The 19,980-nt window shown below is 42.3% G+C and overlaps 2 protein-coding genes across 4 annotated transcripts in view; one reads left to right on the forward strand and one right to left on the reverse strand.

Moving 5' to 3' along the window:
- Window positions 1-1,527: 1,527 nt before the first annotated feature.
- Window positions 1,528-6,080, reverse strand: ciao2a (cytosolic iron-sulfur assembly component 2A). The gene is made up of 5 exons (XM_021565587.2): window positions 5,737-6,080; window positions 4,500-4,664; window positions 3,028-3,077; window positions 2,502-2,547; window positions 1,528-2,193 (listed from the first exon to the last, which is right to left on the reverse strand). The coding sequence occupies exons 1-5, from the start codon at window positions 5,762-5,764 to the stop codon at window positions 2,093-2,095; spliced, it is 390 nt and encodes a 129-aa protein (XP_021421262.1). The 5' UTR covers window positions 5,765-6,080; the 3' UTR covers window positions 1,528-2,092.
- A 667-nt stretch (window positions 6,081-6,747) lies between these two features.
- The window catches only part of spg11 (SPG11 vesicle trafficking associated, spatacsin), a 91,969-nt gene continuing 78,736 nt past the window's right edge, over window positions 6,748-19,980 (forward strand). For all 3 annotated transcript variants that reach the window (XM_021565598.2, XM_021565615.2, XM_021565607.2), the window contains exons 1-10: window positions 6,748-7,196; window positions 7,406-7,593; window positions 7,827-8,054; window positions 8,238-8,436; window positions 8,765-8,902; window positions 9,081-9,463; window positions 13,379-13,524; window positions 13,621-13,753; window positions 18,598-18,753; window positions 19,477-19,655. In XM_021565598.2, coding sequence (XP_021421273.2) covers window positions 6,967-7,196; window positions 7,406-7,593; window positions 7,827-8,054; window positions 8,238-8,436; window positions 8,765-8,902; window positions 9,081-9,463; window positions 13,379-13,524; window positions 13,621-13,753; window positions 18,598-18,753; window positions 19,477-19,655 — 1,980 coding nt within the window. In that variant the 5' untranslated portion in view covers window positions 6,748-6,966. The remainder of the gene's footprint in view (window positions 7,197-7,405; window positions 7,594-7,826; window positions 8,055-8,237; window positions 8,437-8,764; window positions 8,903-9,080; window positions 9,464-13,378; window positions 13,525-13,620; window positions 13,754-18,597; window positions 18,754-19,476; window positions 19,656-19,980) is intronic.

A 19,980-nucleotide genomic window follows, 5' to 3' on the forward strand; every position in this document is an offset into this window, starting at 1 on the left:
CAGAGGTCTGGACAACAGGCCCTCCAATTTGACACATTGAACTCTGTCTGAGAAGTAGTTGGTGAACCAGGCGAGGCAGTCGTTTGAGAAACCAAGGCTATTGAGTCTGCCGATAAGAATGTTGTGATTGACAGAGTCGAAAGCCTTGGCCAGAGCGATGAATACGGCTGCACAGTACGGTCTTATCGATGGAGTTTATGATATCATTTAGGACCTTGAGCGTGGCTGAAATGCACCCATGACCAGCTCGGAAACCAGATTACATTGCGGAAAAGGTACGGTGGGATTCAAAATGGCCGGTGATCTGTTTGTTAACTTCGCTTTTGAAGATTTTAGAAAGGCAGGGCGGATATAGGTCTGTAACAGTTTGGGGCTAGAGCAGTGGTTCTCAATCCTGGTCCGGGGGACCCAAAGGGGTGCACACCTGATTCAAATCAAAGCCTTTTGATGAGTTTATCATTTTAATCAGCTGTGTAGTGCTAGGGCAAAAACAATTGTGCACCCTTTGGGTCCCCAGGACCTGGATTGAAACACTCTAGACCACTGGTTATGGCCACTGGTTATGACCGTGGCAGCTTTCCAATCTTTAGGGATCTCAGACTATACGAAAGAGGTTGAACAGGCTAGTAATAAGAGTGGCAACAATTGCGGCAGATCATTTTAGAAAGAGAGGGTCCAGATTGTCTAGCCCAGCTGATTTGTAGGGATTCAGATTTTGCAACGCTTTCAGAACATCAGCTGCCTGGATTCGGGTGAAGGAGAAGTGGGGGGGGGTCAAGGGCAGTCAAGTCACGAGAGAACAAGGGGCTATCTGTTCTTAGTTCTACATTTTTTGAAAGGGGCATGCTTATTAAGATGGTGAGGAAGGCACTTTTAAAGAACAACCAGGCATCCTCTACTGACGGGACTAGGTCAATACCCTTCCAGGATACCCGGGGCATGTCAATTAGAAAGGCCTGCTCGCTGAAGTATTTTAGGGAGCGTTTGACAGTGGTGAGGGGTGGTCGTTTGACCGCAGACCCATTACGGACGCAAGCAATGATTGCTGAGATCCTGGTTGAAGACAGCAAAGGTGTTTTTGAAGGGCACGTTGGTCAGGATGATATCTATGATGGTGCCTGTGTTTACGGATGTAGGGTTTTTACCTGCTAGGTTCCGTGATAATTTGCGTGAGATTGAGGGCATCTAGCTTAGATTGTAGGACAGCCGGGGTGTTAAGCATATCCCAGTTTAGGTCACCTAACAGTACGAAATCTGAAGATAGACGGGGGGCAATCAATTTACATATGGTGTCCAGGGACAGCTGGGGGCTATAACAAGCAGCAACAGTGAGAAACTAATTTCTGGATAGGTGGATTTTTAAAAGTAGAAGCTTGAACTGTTTGGGTACAGACCTAGATAGTAAGACAGAACTCTAAAGCTAACTCCGCCCCCTTCAGCAGAATAATGATGCATTTAGCCATTTCAGGTGAAAAATAACCCCAGCAGAAAAGATATAGAAAATACAAATTCACCTCAAAACAAAAATCAGCTTTTTAGGAACATGTTTTATTTCCTATTTCAATCATGATGTTAGAAAAAGATCAAACAAGACAAAGCCATATACACTGCTGTCCATTCTGTGGCGATTGTTCGAGGGACGTTGCTCAGAAGTCTAAAAACTAACTGGGAAGTTCTCACATTTTCCTGCAACTCTTCATCTTATCCCTTAGTGATTCTTTCATGATGACAATAAACTTGAAGTTGGAATTCTGTTACTGATTTGGACTTTTTTACCATGGTGGTTATTCACAAAAGGATTTAAGAAATTTGAACAGTCCCGATCTGGAACCGATCTCCGACATATCCTCCAGGCACTTATATATATATAAAAAAAAAACACATTCCACGATGGCTACGATTTTAAGTTGATGGCTGGGTCGCATTCATTAGGGTACACAGTAACAAAATGTTTTACAATGGAAAGCGAAAACTAGCATTTCTAAATGGACAACTTCAGCTAGTACCCCCCTGTTTCATTCAGTCCATTTTCTTCCATTTGGTGCCTATTGAATACCTTGGTCTAAAGTCCCTGAGATGTCAGTCCCTTGGCTCAGTCATCAGGTTCAGTAACACACTGCTCCACAATGTCCCGCAGGTTGGGGTTCTCCATAGCAGCTGCTACTCTCTCCTTGTCGTTGATCTGTTTGTTAACTGGAGGGAAATGGATAAAATCACAATAGGTTTCCTTCTATTGTCCAACTGCATAAATGGGACCAAATGGGTTTGAACCTGGATTGTCTGAGCACCACAAGTAATGTTATTCCCGCTGAGCTAAAGCCTGATGGTCTGTAAAATATTACCAATAGGAGTTCACAGAATTACTGGTTTCATAAGACAAATTCTAGTCGGGCTTTTCGTGTGTAAATACAAAATATATCCAATGTCTGACATTTCTCTTTTATTCAAAATACATTTTCTGGAGATATGGTTAAGGTGGTGTTGTAAGTAATAACACTTACTATCTTCCTCAGTAGAATGGGTTCCCTCAGAAATGAAAATGTCCAACTGTTGAACAAGAACAGATACATTTCCACTTTTTTTAATAACAATAAATAAGCAATTCATCTGCATGAAGTTGGAAAAACTAAGTGTGTGTTCCCACAGACAGGTCTAATCAGGGAGAAGGGTTGGAGGTTCGCGCACCAGAGATACAACCAGAGCCAGAAAACAACCACACTGCATTTTCATAGGAGCCCCTTTGTTCCAGAGGCACCGCATTATAAACCAAGGCAGCACAAAAGGGGAGAAGATTTTACAACACTGTTTTCCATTTAAATCATTGGCTTCAGAGACTACCCTTGGAAATAAGACAAAGCGCTATGCATCAAAGGTTTGGAAAAATAGGACTTTTCGTAATGATAAATCACTGGATGAGAGAACGTGTCCTTACTAAACAGACTAACATTTTGTGCATCAACATTGATTTAGGGATTAGTTGTATGATAACACTTTTCCTCTGATGGGTGTAATCCCCTCGCTGCTTACCTTGTGTTTAAACGGCAAGCATCTTTGCAGTTTAACTTGTAAGCACAGGCCTGAAACACACGTTACAGAATAACTTACATTGATGTCTGAAGTAGGCAATTTCTGTGTTTCCCCAAGGGTTTCTTTTAAGCAGCGGTGGCAGAGTTAGGGGGGGTATACATCTATATTATATTTATTATACCCGCTGCTGAACACATATAGGGGAAACAGATTAAAAAAATATATATATATATATATATCCATAGAAGAGTTAATTGACCCTGTGGGAAGGTCATGTTACAAAGAGAGTGAAAAGCGGGGGTTTCTCATGAGACTGCCATTTAACATTTGTCCCCTTCAGAGAATGATTGGGAACATTCACTGAGTGTTAAAAACATTAGGAACACCTTCCTAATATTGAATTTCACACCCTTTTCCCCACAGAACAGCCTCAATTCGCCAGGGCATGGACTCTACAAGGTGTTGAAAGCGGTTGGCTGGATGTTCTTTGGGTGGAGTACCATTCTTGACACATGGGAAACTGTTGTGAGAAACCCAGCGGCGTTGCAGTTCTTGACACACAAATCAGTGCGCATGGTACATACTACCATACCCCGCTCAAAAGGTACTTAAATATTTTGTGTTGCCAATTCATACATATACAAGCCACGTCTCAATTATCTCCAGGCTTGCAATTCCTTACTTTACCTGTCTCCTCCCCTTCATCTACACTGATTGAAGTGGATTTAACAAGTGGCATCAATAATGGATCATAGCTTTCACCTAGAATGACCTGGTCGGTCTGTCATGGAATGAGCAGGTGTTCCTAATGTTTCTTACACTCAGTAGGTCTAGACAAAGTAGATCAAAGTAGATCAATGCTACATTAAGTCAGACCACCTATGTCGAGTTACTTGACAACCTTGTGGAAGTAGAAACTGAAACTAGTGGAAGTATAAAATGCAAAGTCTGTTGCATTTCAGTCATGCCAGTCTGAGTGCACTAATACGCCAGAGTATGGTTGGAGAGGTTGGAGAGGTGCCTGCTTGTGCTCCAGTTATCGGTCAATGGCCACCGATGCCACTATAGCTTCAAAGACATTGCATGGCACTTTATCGTATCCCTATTTATTAAAAGGATAGGAAAAGGGGCCTCACAGACTCTTACATTCTCTGCCTGTGCTGCCAACTTTAAGGTAGACAAGAATGTAGTAGAAATAGTTGTAGCTCTATAAGAACGGTAGCCTGAGTGTCAGTCTGTTTATGCTATCATGCCAACTCCTTGTCACTCGTTATGTTAGGCTTGACAGCAACAGCAATGGAAGCAATGGAGATGTCAACAGCACAAACAGATCTGCGACAAGACTATGAGACTGCCACTGTAGTGTTGTCACATAAAACATTGTATCAGTATGGATGCAAGAGGCTAAATATCTATTTCTGTTCATGTCAGTTATGAACAGTTGTTTCTTATCAGTTGAAACAGAGACACACCGATTAGTGTTGCCAGAGAGCAGTGTGGGACAGTTGGGGAGAACTTGATAATTATGAGATACTCGTCCTCTCCAAGCTCTTGGACTTCAACACATTCTTCTGACACGACATCCAATTCCTCCAACGTGTTAGGTTTCTCTGGGTCTCGAATAGTGCGTATGACATCTGGGGAAAGAAATTGGGGTTGAGGTGGTGAACAAGCACATCACTTAGAAATGTTAACTATTTCAGCTGGTTATACTGACAACTAGCTAGCTATCAGTTGAAATTAGCAGTTTCCAAATGTTTCATTATCATAGAGAAAATAAGAAATTGTAAAACAATCTCAGATCTTTTAGTGCGGTCTCTCCGTTGGTCACTTAGGCGTTACAACCATTGTGACCTGTACTCTGTTGGCTGGCCCTCGCTTCATACTCGTCGCCAAACCCACTGACTCCATGTCATCTACAAGACCCTGCTAGGTAAAGTCCCCCCTTATCTCAGCTCACTGGTCACCATCGCATCACCCACCTATAGCACGCACTCCATCAGGTATATCTCTCTGGTCACCCCCAAAACCAATTATTTCTTTGGCCGCCTCGCCTTCCAGTTCTCTGCTGCTCTCTAGCTTTAAGCACCAACTGTCAGATCAGCTCACTGCACCTGTACATAGCCCATCTATAATTTAGCCCAAACAACTACCTCTCCCCCTACTGTATTTATTTATTTAGCTCCTTTGCACCCCATTATTTATATTACTACCTTGCACATTCTTCCACTGCAAATCTACCATTCCAGTGTTTTACTTGCTATATTGTATTTACTTCGCCACCATGGCCTTTTTTGCCTTTGCCTCCATAATCTCACCCCATTTGCTCACATTGTATATAGATTTATTTTTCTACTGTATTATTGACTATGTTTGTTTTACGCCATGTGTAACTCTGTGTTGTTGTATGTGTCGAACTGCTTTGCTTTATCTTGGCCAGGTCTCAATTGTAAATGAGAACTTGTTCTCAACTTGCCTACCTGGTTAAATAAAGTTTAAATAAAAAAATAAAATAAAAAACAACGACCAGACTTGTCAACACACAAACTGTTCTGGGACCAGGCTAGATAACCATAACTGGCCTAGTTAAATAAAAGGTTAAATCGAATGAATAAAAAAATACTAGCACGCAGCCTAGAAAACCTGTCTATAACGTTAGCGAACTAGCTCTCGAACTAGCTGTATCAAGATGCAAATAAACCAATTTACCGTATACTTCTAATGCTTTCTCTTCCATATTTTGTGTCCTTGGTGCATTCGTGTTGTCTGGCAATCCGATGAACTGCAATACTTTGTGACTCAATGTAACTAAGTGAGACAAAGCCAGACACTATTTGAAATTTTCATATACTCGAGCTTTCAGAGAGACTTTGACATCAGTGTTTTCACGCTCCGCTAAACTAGACAGTATGTTCACCGTTTAATAAAACATACTAGCATATGGATTGGCTCATCAACGCGGTTTTTATAAGAAGACTTAAGCTTTGACATCTGCGTAGGTTGTGACAAACAAAAAGTCGTCACTAGTTAACACAGTAACAAAGTTATAAACCCCGCCCATTTAAAAAACAACGCTATCTTAATTTTAAACATAACGCTAACCTTAACCACAATGCTTAACCATACATAACCCTAACCTTAAATGAATCGCAAAAAGTACATGTTTGTTTTCATACATTTTTACGTTAGCAAACATGTTCTTTGTGGCTGTGTTATCTAGTGGGAAGCAAAACGAAAGCCTGTGCTGGCTGTTTACTTCCTCCTTCAGATTCAGGCGAAAGCAAACGCTGCAAGATGTATACAAGTTCGGTCTTCTGCTCAGCATGCATAATCATTTAGGAATTATTATTTGGTTTATTCATTAATTTATCAATATTTTCAATATATTGCCTTTAAACGGCAATTTGTGGTGTAAAATATCAAGGTTTCAACAGTGATGCTATCCTTGCTTCTGCTTTTCTTTTAAGTTTTATGGAAGACTACATATATTCCATTGCAGACATATAAAAAACAAATTAAACAACCATCACACTACTTCAGTCACAGTTCAAAGCACACCGCCACACAGGCTCAGGTGGCTGTGAGCAAGGAGCATTCATCGACAGGATTCCTTGTAATGCCTCGGGAAAAAATATATGAGCGCTATCCTTGCTTGATTATTACTGTCTTTTATGTATATATTTTTTTCGTTTTCCTATTGGGCAATAGTTAATCAGCTGATACAGAGAACCCATGTCATGTGATTTGTGTCAGGATGTAGGTAAGAATGTTTACGTGAAAGAGGAACACACGTCCACGAAAAGAAAACGATAATGTCCAAATTCTGTTTTAATTGTTCTCTCATTTGACGACAAGTCGACAGCTGACTATATGCAACTGCAAATAGATAAATTACATATGAGATCGTATCAGTTGTAAGGCATCTGCATCAAATTCGACATGATTATGATAAATATGTTGCACAGATCTGAAACTCGAGATAACTGTGCATTAGAAGTCGCTCTCATCCCGGAGAGCAACCTCTGTGAAAATGTTGTGGACACAGCAAAAGCTAAAATGGCCCAAGGCTGCTCCTTGCTCTGTTGCTTGAGTGGTGCTGGGGGGCTGACAGTCGGCGACATTTCAGAGAGCAAGGCACCGGGGAGAACGGTGGATGGCACATATACAGAGTGAGTAAAGTGAGCTAAAAGAAATGTAAACTGCCATATGCATTTGTTTCCACATTGATGATGGGATTGGTTCACACATCTCTTGTCTGTCTGTCTGTCTGTCTGTCTCTGTCTGTCTGTCTGTCTGTCTCTGTCTGTCTGTCTGTGCGTGGGTGCGTGCTATATCTTCAAAAAGTTCTCTAATTGAATGAATTCCTCGTTGTCTGTAGCTTTGCCTGGGAGGAGGTGACAGTTTACAATGGAGCCCGTGGCAACCCTAGACTTCTGGCTGTGAGCTCTGAGTGTGAGTTGACACTGTATGAACTGGAAGCAGAGGGCCCTACCTCTGGCCCTCTTGTCTCTGCCTCTGAGTTCACAGCAGAGAAGCTACTGCAGCTGGTCAAGGAGAAAGCCCAGAGTACGTGACACCAATGTCTTTATCATTATCAATTTAATTCAGATTGAAGGTAGTGGATTATATTTGTCTTCGAGACCACATTAGGGTACACTGAATTAGCAGTTGTGCCTGAAGTTATACTCATTGTTATTTTCATAGCTTTGAGTGTTATTTTACATAAATTCCAACTTTAATCTATCCATATGAATTCGTAACCTATACTAAACTGCACTGCTTGCATTTTGATTCTGCAGGTGTGGCTGAGGTGGTGTCCTTGAGGCTGCTGTCCTTTGTGGATGCCAGAAGCTTTCTCCTGCTCAACTCCAGTGTTGTGGTACAGCTGCAGTGGCAGCAGGGGGCTGAACCGGAGACCCTGTCCTGCTGCAGCATCGTTCTGCCCCCAAAGGCCCCCCTGGACACATGCACTGACTACCAGCTCTGCAGAGGCATACTCTTTGTGTTGACCACAGCTGGAGTCATATGTATCCTTAGCATTTTAATGTGTAGTAGTTAGCCCTGAGACACAGGGCTGTGTAGACTTCTATGGTGTCTAGCCATAACTGCCATAGGAGTCTACAGGCATCTCTCACAACTAAGTAGTAGGATCCTACTCTGATCCTGATTGTCATTCAGTATACTGCTCTATCTTTAACACAGTGCTCCAGATGTGTTTGACAGTGCTGAGGGGAGGAAGCTGGCCAGTGTAGACCTGCCCTCGTACCACACTGCTGGGCTGGGGGAAGATGAGCTGGCCCCCTACCTGGACTCCTTCTGTCTCCTCCAGGTGTCTCCTGACCTGGGTACTGCTGTTGCTGCCACTCAGTCTAACACTGCCTTTGCTGTCGACCTCAACCACTACTTCAGGTATTTCAGCAGTAAACAGGGAAGAACTATCACTGGGACTCGCCAAGAAGGTTTACTTGTGATTCAATCTGTTCAGTCCACCTGGATGTCTCACAATTGTTTTTTTCTTGATTCCTTGCTTCCTTTTTCTTTGCCTCTTTCCCAAAAGGCATTCAAGGAGAACATGCTTGGTTCCGCCCTTGGTACCTTTTCCTTCAATGTGTTTTTAGGAGGCGAGGAGAGAGGACACGAGCCATTAAGGGAAGGCAAATTGAGAAGGGTTTCCGATGAGCCCCTTCTTCCTTTAATTGACAGAAGTTGTTGTGGCTTTTTCCTGTTGTCCTGGTAGGATGTACCCAGAGCATCTGATGTGTCGAGTGGTCCCCAGTCGCCCTCCCCTCAGGCCCCAGGGTCCCTGTGACGAGGACAGCCTCTCCAGCTCCATCTACAGCCACACTGTGCTGGGCACCTCCTTCAGCACTGACCGGTAAGAGGAAGAGCATAGAATAGAACAGAATAGAATTCTTTGTCAGTGTTGTACATTGCATTTTAGTTAAAGGGGAGTGTATTGTATACCATTTTTTGTTTTTATCTTTAATCCCCTGAAAGTTAAATGAGGTAAATAATTATTTGTTTTCCTCTCTCCCCCTTCCCGTTATCTCCAGGTCCTGGGAAGCTAGGCTGACTTCTCTGTACAACAAGGCCAAGGCTACCCCTCCCTCTTCTCCTCAGACTCTGGGGGCTCCTTGGTTTAAGGATTTCCCCCACATCGAGTGTGGGCGGGCAGCTATCGCTGCCAAGCTCTCCCAGAGCAGAGTCCCATCAGGGGGAGCCACCATGCAGTTCTCTGTGCCCGACACAACTGCCCCAGTGCTGCTCTCTGTCTCTGAATTCTCCACTGTGTTGACCTTTGGCTCCCCTGGTAACAGCGAGACAACTGTGGCCTTCTGGGATCTGCAGTCCCAGAGTGTTACCTACCACCGGCCCACCTCGCCCACCGTGCCTATCCAGCGTACCGCAGAGGAGCAGCTCAGCCTGCTTCTGAAGAGTGAGTCTGCTACTGCACACATATGAGAGGTGTTTAGTGTTCCTGAGTGGTCCAGTCTCAGCCATGACTCAAATCTGCTTGAAAATCAGAGACAAGGTTTGAATATTGCTGTCCATCAATGATTCCCAACCAAATTTACTGAGCTAGATCAATGTTGACGAAAAAAAAGGTCACTTTTCAGTTTGTCGATCAGTATAAGGTACTATCCGCTTGCCAGGACAAGTATAAAACCATGGGTCAGACAAGAAGACAGATGGGTCAGACAAGAAAACCATGGGTCAGACAAGAAGAAAATAGATTAAAGTTAGATTGGACAAGTAAAAAAATACATCTTACAACCACGCAATGTGTTGCACACTGTCCTCCAAATTTCTGCAGAGCGCATTGGACTATAATATTGTAGGCCTGCATTGACCGTGACGAGCGGTGATTCAATCATGCAGTCAGAAGAATATGTTTTCGTGATCAAAGCGTGCGTAGTGGACTGTACACATTTGTTGATATTCATTGCTAGTCAGTGAGCCCATTTATAGCACATTTTTTGTCAGAATTAAAATCCTGGAAAATGAATGTTGTGTGCATCACCTGCATGTGGCATTGGGTTGCTGCCAAAGGAGCAAAAGAGACATTTGCGCAGAAGATAAAATAATGACATACAACAAACTAGCAAGATTACCAGCCAAACTACACTATGTTTTGAATTGGCTGTCTCGCTAGTTAACTATTTAGCTATTTGCATGTATTATTGTCATGTCTGATGTCTTAAAATAGCTCCACAGGCACTGGTGTATAATGGCAAATGACAGACATGCAGATGATACGGGTGCACAGTTGATGAAACCATGGTCATTTCAGGATGCGCCTGCAGGAAGGGTACCACATGAGGGAGGAGGATGTCTTCCCTGTAACGCACAGCGTTGAGTTTACCTGCAACGACAACAAGCTCAGTCCGATGATGCTGTGACACACCTCCCCAGACCATGACGGACCCTCCACCTCCAAATCGATCCCGCTCCAGAGTACAGGCCTCGGTGTAACGCTCATTCCTTCGACGATAAACACGAATCTGACCATCACCCCTGGTGAGACAAAACCACAACTCGTCAGTGAAGAGCACTTTTTGCCAGTTCTGTCTGGTCCAGTGACGGTGGGTTTGTGCCCATAGGCGACGTTGTTGCCGGTGATGTCTGTTGAGGACCTGCCTTACAACAGGCTTACAAGCCCTCAGTCCATCCTATCTCAGCCTATTGCGGACAGTCTGAGCACTGATGGAGGGATTGTGTGTTCCTGGTGTAACTCGGGCAGTTGTTGTTGCCATCCTGTACCTGTCACGCAGGTGGGATGTTCGGATGTACCGATCTTCTGCAAGTGTTGTTATACGTGGTCTGCCACTGCGAGGACGATCAGCTGTCCGTCCTTTCTCCCTGTAGTGCTGTCTTCGGTTGCTCACAGTACGGACATTGAGATTTATTGCCCTGGCCACATCTGCAGTCCTCATGTCTCCTTACAGCATTCCTAAGGCACGTTCACGCAGTTGAGCAGGGACCCTGGGCATCTTTCTTTTGGTGTTTTTCAGTGTCAGTAGAAAGGCCTCTTTAGTGTCCTAAGTTGTCATTACTGTGACCTTAATTGCCTACCGTCTGTAAGCTGTTTGTGTCTTAATGACTGTTCAACAGGTGCATGTTCATTAATTGTTTATGGTTCAGTGAAGCATGGTAAACAGTGTTTAAACATTTACAATGAAGATCTGTGAAGTTATTTGGATTTTTACGAATTATCTTTGAAAGACAGGGTCCTGAAAAAGGGATGTTTCTTTTTTTGCTGAGTTTACTATCCATGATTGGCTCTGGAGGGTTTTCAGTGTGTGAATTGGCTGACATCAGTCCGGGGCAGCCTGAAGCCCTTGCTTTGGATTCGGCGGGGGAGAGTGAACCATTGGTGGTGAATGCGCCTTTGATGGCGTTTTTCTCCCCTGCAGCAGAGTTCCTCCAGATTTGGGAAAGGTATTTCCTGTCCCTGCAGCGGTGAACCGTTACTTAACCCAGTTTAAAGATCTTGCTGATTTAGTGGCGAGTTTCTTTATTACAGAGTATAACAAGGGGGCTAGTCCTAGCTCAGAGGTTCCTTGGGCAGGGAATCAGAACGCGCAGTTCCTTCCTCAAGTCCAGACACGGTTTTCAAGAGTGGTGGATATGAAAACAAAAATGACAACCCTGGTTCCTGGAGATCATCCACCTGTTGGCCGGGACCCGTAGGTTGAGGCAGTCTCTCCTTTTCAGAGCTCTTTGGTTGACATTTTGATGTTCTTGCAATAGCTTTTTGGGCGGAGCCTTTCTTTTTCCACATTGAGTCTGTGGACCTGAAGTTCCTTTCCTAGAAATTTGCACTGCTCATGGTGTCGGCAAAATACGTTGGGCATCTCCACGCACTTCCTGTTTTAAGTTTGCACCTGGCAACTCCAAAGTGAAACTACATCCTAATCCAGTTGTTCTCAAGGTTATGCCTATGAGGGGGGGTCGCTGGCTTTTGAGCAGTCTGTTTCTCACCCCCACCATTTGTTTCCGGTGAACCACGAAGGCAGCATGGCCTATATGGATAGGAACAAGGATATTGTGACCAGCTTTTTTGTCTGTTTCGCTAATCCAGCTCGGGATAGGGTTCTTTCTAAGCAGCGTCTGTCTTGTTGGAGTGTGGCGGCTTCTTGGGCATTGTTCATGGGCATGAAGATTGGTGATATCTGTGCTGCAGCGAGTTGGGGTTCCCCCACATACCTTTTGTGAAATTGGATTGATTGGATGTAACTGCTCCCAGTTTTCTGTGGGATTGAACCTTGGGCTATGGCAGCGCGCGAGTACACAGTTTACAGGTTGCTGCAGGTTTTTTGTCGGAATCCTGCAGTAACCATTTTGATGGTGGATCTTTGATGTTATGGGGCTATTTTGCTTCCACAGGTCCTGGGGCTATTGTTAAGGTCAACGGCATCATAAACTTTTTCCCAGTCAGTACCAGGAGATTTTAGCCAAAAACCTGGTTACCTCCTCTGCCAGGAGGCTGAAACTTGGCCGTAAATGGATCTTCTAGCAAGACAATAACCCCAAGCATACATCAAAATCCACAAATAAATGATTAGTTATAAATGATTAGAAAATCAACATTTTGCAATGGCCATCTCAGTCTCCGGATTTGAAAACCTGCAGTTTGAATGAAAAAGATCAGTCCATAAGCGCTGACTAAGGATATCAATGATCTGGAAGGATTCTGTATAGAGGAATCGTCTAAGATCGTTCCACATGAGTTCTCCAACTCATAAAACAAGGGAGAGTAAGGCTCAGTGCCTTTCTCCTCGCTAGGTGAGGTATTGTTAAACTAAAATCTCTTTCTCTGAGCAATTGTTTTACTGCTAAAATAAAATAATATAATTTCCAAATGTTTTGTGTGCGTAAAATATAGCTCAGTATATTTATTTATTTTATACAGTAATTTTTGCTCATCTTTATCAAGGGTGTCAGTAATTTTAGACCCCACTGTAGGTTGCCCTTAGAGTTGTGCAAAGTTGGTTGAATCTTATTCTAAGCTGTAATCTGATTCACAGCTGTAATGGCTGCCAAAAGTGCTTCTACCAAGTATTACCTCTGGGTTGTGAAGACATATGCAATCATTATTATTATACCATTTTTTTTGTCTTTTTTATTAATTTGGGAAATATTCTATAATATTCTTTCACTTTCAAAATGTGGATTAGGTTGTGTAGATCGGTAAGAAAAAAATCAAATGCAATACTTTTTTAGATACCACTTGCACACTTTTCTTCTGTAAAAATTGTGAGTAGACTTTCACTGTACTGTATGTTTGGCACTGTATGTTTTCATTATTCATGTGTGTATGGATGTTGAGTGTAGCTCTTGTGTGTTGCAGCGTCAGGCCTGTCCCTGGTGCTGTTTGCTGTGTCACAGGAGGAGCTGCTCAACAGACTAATGGTATTTGGCAGTGCTGGCACAGTGGACTCTCTGTGCCACCTTAATGAATGGGGCCGCTGCGCCATCCCCATTCACGCCTTGCAGGTAGGAGGCCTGGGGCCCGTTCAGTTGGCTAAATGGTTTGCTTAATTTCACAACAGTACGTACTGAACGACACATGCCTTTGTCTTGTATTTGTAGGCTGGTCTAAAGAACCACCAGTTGGACACAGTGGACTTCTTCCTGAAGAGCAAAAAGAACGTCCTGACTCCACCCTCTGGGTATATTCTAGCTGACCAATCAGCTACCATCTCAACCCAGAGCCAGCTGAAGAGTAAGGCCTTTACAATCAATTTCATATTAATCACATAAAGCCCTAGAATCCTAAAATAAATACTTAGTATTATTGTAATTGTATGCCATAGTAATTAATACTAAGTACAAATTTGACATGCATCAAATCTAATATTATTTGTCACATGCGCTGAATACAACGTAGACCTTACTTACAGCCCTTAACCAATAGTGCAGTTCAAGAAATAGTTAAGAAAATATTTATTACATTTAAATTAAGTAAAAAATTAAAAGTAACACAGTAGAATTGCATAACAATAACAAGGCTATATGTAGGTAGGGGTGAAGTGACTATGCATAGATGATAAGATGAATCTCAGAGAGTAACAGCAGTGTAAGAACAAGGGGGGGTCAATGTAAATAGTCTGTAGAGCTTTTGGAAGATCTGGGGACCCATGCCAAATCGTTTCAGTCTCCTGAGGGGGAAAAGGTGTTGTCGTACCCTCTTCACGTCTGTCTTGGTGTGTTTGGACCATGATGTTGATGCTACACTATTTTAGGTCTTTGTGCAGGGGCGACACCTCCCTGTTATTTTAAGGGATTATCAGTGGCCCAGGCGTCTTTAAGATTTCATTACATGCTTTATGAATTTCAATGTGCAATTGATGTTTGTTTATTTTTCAATAATTATTCACTCACTTAGGTTGGAGTCACTAAAACTCATTTTTCAACCACTCCACAAATTTCTTGTTAACAAACTATAGTTTTGGTAAGTCGGTTAGGACATCTACTTTGTGCATGACACAAGCAATTATTTACAGACAAGATTATTTCACTTATAATTCACTGTACAATTCCAGTGGGTCAGAAGTTTACATACACTTAAAAAAAAAAACATTTTACAACTTTTTTTCTCCCCAATTTTGAGGTATCCAATTGGTAGTAGTTAGTCTTTTCTCATCGCTGCAACTCCCGTACGGACTCGGGAGAGGCGAAGGTCGAGAGCCATGCGTCCTCCGAAACACAACCCAACCAAGCCACACTGCTTTTTGACACAATGCACATCCAACCCGGAAGCCAGCCAGTGTGTCGGAGGAAACACCGTACACCTGGCGACCTGGTCAGCGTGCACTGCACCCTGCCCACCACAAGAGTCGCTAGTCCGTGATGACAGTATAAACACAATGGTACCACGCAGCTGTCATACCGCTCAGGAAGGAGACGCGTTCTGTCTCCTAGAAATGAACGTACTTTGGTGCAAAAAGTGCAAATCAATCCCAGAACAACAGCAAAGGACCTTGTGAAGATGCTGGAGGAAACAGGTACAAAAGTATCTATATCCACAGTAAAACGAGTCCTATATCAACATAACCTTAAAGGACGCTCAGCAAGGAAGAAGCCACTGCTCCAAGTCCGCCATAAAAAAGCGGACAAAGATTGTACTTTTTGAAGAAATGTCCTCTGGTCTGATGAAACAAAAATATAATTGTTTGGCCCTAATGACCATTGTTTGGAGGAATAAGGGGGAGGCTTGCAAGTTGAAGAACACCATCCCAACTGTGAAGCACAGGTTGGCAGTATCATGTTGTGGGGGTGCTTTGCTGCAGGAGGGACTGGTACACTTCACAAAATAGATGGCATCATGAGAAAGGAATATATTGAAGCAACATCTCAAGGCATCAGTCAGGAAGTTAAAGCTTGGTTGCAAATGGGTCTTCCAAATGAACAATGACCCCAAGCATATTTCCAAAAATGTGGCAAAATGGTTTAAGGACAACAAAGTCAAGGTATTGGAATGATCATCACAAAGCCCTGACCTCAATCCTATAGTAAATGTGTGGGCAGAACTGAAGAAGTGTGTGCGAGCAAGGAGGCCTATGAACCTGACTCAGTTGCACCAGCTCTGTTAGGAGGAATGGGCCAAAATTCACCAAATGTATTGTGGGAAGCTTTTGGAAGGCAACCCGAAAAGTTTGACCCAAGTTAAAGGCAATGCTACCAAATACTAATTGAGTATATGTACTCTTCTGACCCACTGGGAATGTGATGAAAGAAATGAAAGCTGAAATAAGTCATTCTCTCTACTATTATTCTGACATTTCACATTATTAATTAAAGTGGTGATCAAAACTGACCTAAGACAGGGAATTGTTACTAGAATTAAATGTCAGAAATTGTGAAAACTGAGTTTAAATGTATTTGTAAACTTCCGACTTCAACTGTACCTTTTCAAATATTGCATTTTGCAAATAGTGTACAGTTCAAGTGACACCTTTCATCAATTTGTCGTGTTTATGTAATGTAGTATTGTGTTGCAAGGTCAATACACTTTACTGAGTTATAAATCAGGCTGAAAATAAGGCATACATTGATAATTAAATTGAAAGCTACAATGTAATGGTTATCACTGTGAGGACCCTCTAGGTTGTAAATGCAAGTAATCTGCAAATCCTATACCATGCATGATAATTAAATGCTTGGGGGAACACAGACACATGAACAGAAACATGAACAGCACACACACGGAGAGTTACGACGGTAATGATTCATATTGTGCATTGACACATGGGAGCTATTGGGCCGACAGTCTGTCGTATCAGCCTTGCCTCCTGAGTCCTGCTTGGATCGTTGTATAGTAGGTAAAGCTTTGGAGCCCCTTAATCTAGCCCACTGGGAGTGGCTGACGAACAGAAAGGAACAAGTATTGGTATTTGGTATTTTATTAGGATCCCCAGTAGCTGTTGAGAAAGCAGCAGCTACTCTTCCTGGGGTCCACACAACATAAAACATGACATAATACAAAAAATGTATAAACAACACCAGCTCAAAGACAGAACTACATACATTAAATAAATATCACAAACACACACACACAAATGTGTATTTTATTGTGTCTGCGTTCCTGTATGTGTGTGTACTAGTATGTTGTTCCGGGCGGTATACCGTATTTTACTATACACCGGTATTTATGCACGGACCGGTTTGGGTTTTTACTTTACCTTCTATAACGGTATTTTAATGTTTGGTTTGTTAAATGTGATACGCCGTGTGTAACATCTATTTTTATAATTTACTTTGCTACTTGAGTCATCCCTCTCCACTCTCTCTCTCCATGCTGCTTTCCACACAGACCTGGTCACTCAAGGAGCGCATTTGTTGTTGCTTGACCACGAGACACTTTCGTTCAGTCTACATGGTCAACGCAGCACATGCAACAATGTTGATGACAACAATGTTGTTTCAACTTTGATCTTAATATAAATCCACACGCATTCTATAATTGCAATATTAGTTTGTGTTTCTTACATCTGCAAACAGCTAGTTTGTTATTTCTTAGCAAGTTCAGCTAAATTGTGTTAGCCACTAATGCTAATTGCTAGTTAGCTGGCTAGTCAACAAGCTATTACAAGTACTGAGTCAGAGCAAACGTAGCTAGCTAATACAGCCTGATCCCAGTACTGGTGGAGGCTTGAATCGGCATGTTTTTTGTGCAACAGTATCTTCTTAATCAGAGGAATAGGCGAAGCATGAATATGTTGGCTATATGAATAAAAATGTAATTTAGCCAAAGATTATAGGGTCCCCTAGGAAACACTGAACATCACTTTGGTTCCTACCCTGTCACAATAACTCGCCCATGGCATTTTCATTCGTTGTCATGTTAAGCACTGTATTCAAAGTGCCCACTATTATTTATATTCTAACTATAGAATTATAATAAACATTCTATTTCCATGATTCTAAAAGTTCACCGATCTAAATCGCAATTGAAGCATTTGGTTAAAAATAAGGCCTAGTATTTTTGCCCATATCGTGGCAGTGTGGAAATGCTCTCAAATGAGTGCAGGAAATGCAGGAAACTATTTTAGATTAAAGTTGAATTGAACAGTATAAAACAATCACAATTGGGAAAGACCCATTTTAAAATAATGTAGAATATATGTGTTGCCACCCCAGGGTCACAAACTACTCATAAAACAAATGTAGAACTTTTATTTTAAAGTCTGTAGAAATAGAAACTCCAGCACACTGGTGAGCATAATGCTCCAAAAATGTAACAGATCTTATATTTCAGTCTCAATAGGCCTTCATCAGGGATTTCTACTGATGTTATTAGGAGATCAGGACCAAACTTGTTTGTATGGTCTATGTTGAATCATGATAAGGTCTGATGATGGTGGGTGTTTCAAACTTTCAATAAGACAGAGGTTTCTCCCTATCCTCTAATCAAAAACATAAAATACCATCAAAAATGTGAAAAATACCATGATATGATATTTTGGCCCTATCGCCCAGCCCTAACTGTGAGCATACAGTTTGTGTGCGTTTGTGTGAGAGAAAAAGGAAGGGGACTATACCGTAAGATACCTCATGCGATGTCAGCTAGAATTACCGCTCCTAATAGTAATTGCCTTCTCACATGATGTCTCACTGTAGTCTCATCACAGCCTAGTAATTGAAATTGTGTGCATGCACCCCCATGCCTTTAATTTGTTTGTGTATGTGTGTGTGGTTGATGTTTTCTCCTACTGACTAGAATAAATGTGTTCAACCTCTGTAGTGTATTATGAGCTTCAAATTAATATTTATGGAGTGTATATGTAAAAAATATATATATAAAAAAATGAATGGGTGCCTTCAATGGGTAGGACAGTGTAATTACCAGAATGTAATGAATAGAACTGTAGCAAACACAGCCATTACAATGGCAACATTTCCCCCTACATATATGACCTAGGTACAGATCTAGGATCAGCTTCCACTTCCCCAATCCTAACCTTAACCATTAGTGGGGAACATGCAAAACTGAATAAAGATCAGCTTCTGGAAGCAACTTCATCCTACTGCAGATATGACAGTATGAGTGTTTCTCTGTTCCTGTAGATGTCCAGGATCTGTGTCCGGCTCTGGACCTTCTGCGTTGTGCCATCAGAGACAATCATACTGAGGCCCAGAGCCGACAATTTTCAGAACAGCTGCTCAGCATCACCCTGGCCTTCCTCAACACACAAGTCAGGGCCGTCCTCTCCGCCACAGAGGGTAAGACACTTCTCTCGCCGCGTTCCCCATGCTTTTGCATGCACTGCTTGCAGGTTAAACCCATGTTCATTGCTACATACGCCAGTAGATTCTGGAGGTTGCTAACAAACTTTCAAAAAACATTTTGGATAAAATGACCACATGTAAATAAAATAAAAAAGGTTTAAAAACCGTGAACAATCCCTTTAAGATTTTTGAGGGGACACTGCATCAACCTGCTTAGCTACAGCATCCAGTTGCTGTAAGCATGATGCATTAGGAGTGCTGCCTCCTAATGCATGAACATTCAATTCTCTGGCTATAGCTCTGATGGACGTTCCTGCAGTCAGCAAGCCAATTGCAACATCCCTCAGAACTTGAGACATCTGTGGCATTGTGTTGTGTGACAAAACTTCACATTTTTTGGATCTTTTATTGCAGCTCATGAGACATGGGACTAATACTTTACATGTTGCGTTTATATTTTTGTTCAGTGTAGAAAAGTCTATAGAAATAGAAACTCCAACACACTGGTGACCTTAATGCTCCATAAATGTACCAATCTTATATTTCAGTCTCAATAGGCCTTCATCAGGGATTTGTACTGATGTTGTTAGGAGATCAGGACCAAACTTGAGTTTGTATGGTCTATGTTGAATCATGATAAGGTCTGATGATGGTGGGTGTTTCAAACTTTCAATAACACAGAGGTTTCTCCCTATTCTCTAATTTCTTTCTTCACAGAGCTGGATGAGAACCTGCAGGAGTGTGTGGAGATCTTGGATAGTTACGTCTCGGATCTGCGTACCTTCATGAAGAGGTTTCCCTGGCCAACAGGTGGCGACACTTCCACCCTTGTCCCATCCCCCATACCTGTACCTGAGGAGGTGGAGAATGATGACTGGAGTTCCCTCTCTTCTGAGGTAAAAACACAGTGAAGCTTTCAGAATAGCTACTTTATTGTCGATTCTTCCACTCAAATTAATCACACTTATACACACGCACATACCCACACAAGGAGCAGAGTGGGCATGAATCCTCAGCGACATCCTAGATGGGTAATCATGATAATGGCTTGAATTTATGTCACACTTTTTAACTAAAGGCCTCAAAGCGCTTCACATTGTGCTAGGGTAACTCTTGACATCCACAACAGCCATTTTGCACCAGAATGGTTCTCCCCAATTGGCTTTCATTACATAATTATCTACAGTAATGACCAGATATCCGATTTCTGATACTGTGTGT

Source organism: Oncorhynchus mykiss, chromosome 2 (assembly GCF_013265735.2).
Source record: "Oncorhynchus mykiss isolate Arlee chromosome 2, USDA_OmykA_1.1, whole genome shotgun sequence".
Lineage (NCBI taxonomy): Eukaryota > Metazoa > Chordata > Actinopteri > Salmoniformes > Salmonidae > Oncorhynchus > Oncorhynchus mykiss.

Coding starts and splice junctions, on each gene's coding strand:
- ciao2a (XM_021565587.2), bottom strand. CDS start 5,764: ATGGAAGAGAAAGCATTAGAAGTATACG. Junction 4,665..5,736: donor GAAAGCATTAGAAGTATACG/GTAAATTGGTTT, acceptor TTCTTTCCCCAG/ATGTCATACGCACTATTCGA. Junction 2,548..3,027: donor GCTTGCCGTTTAAACACAAG/GTAAGCAGCGAG, acceptor CTTGTTCAACAG/TTGGACATTTTCATTTCTGA.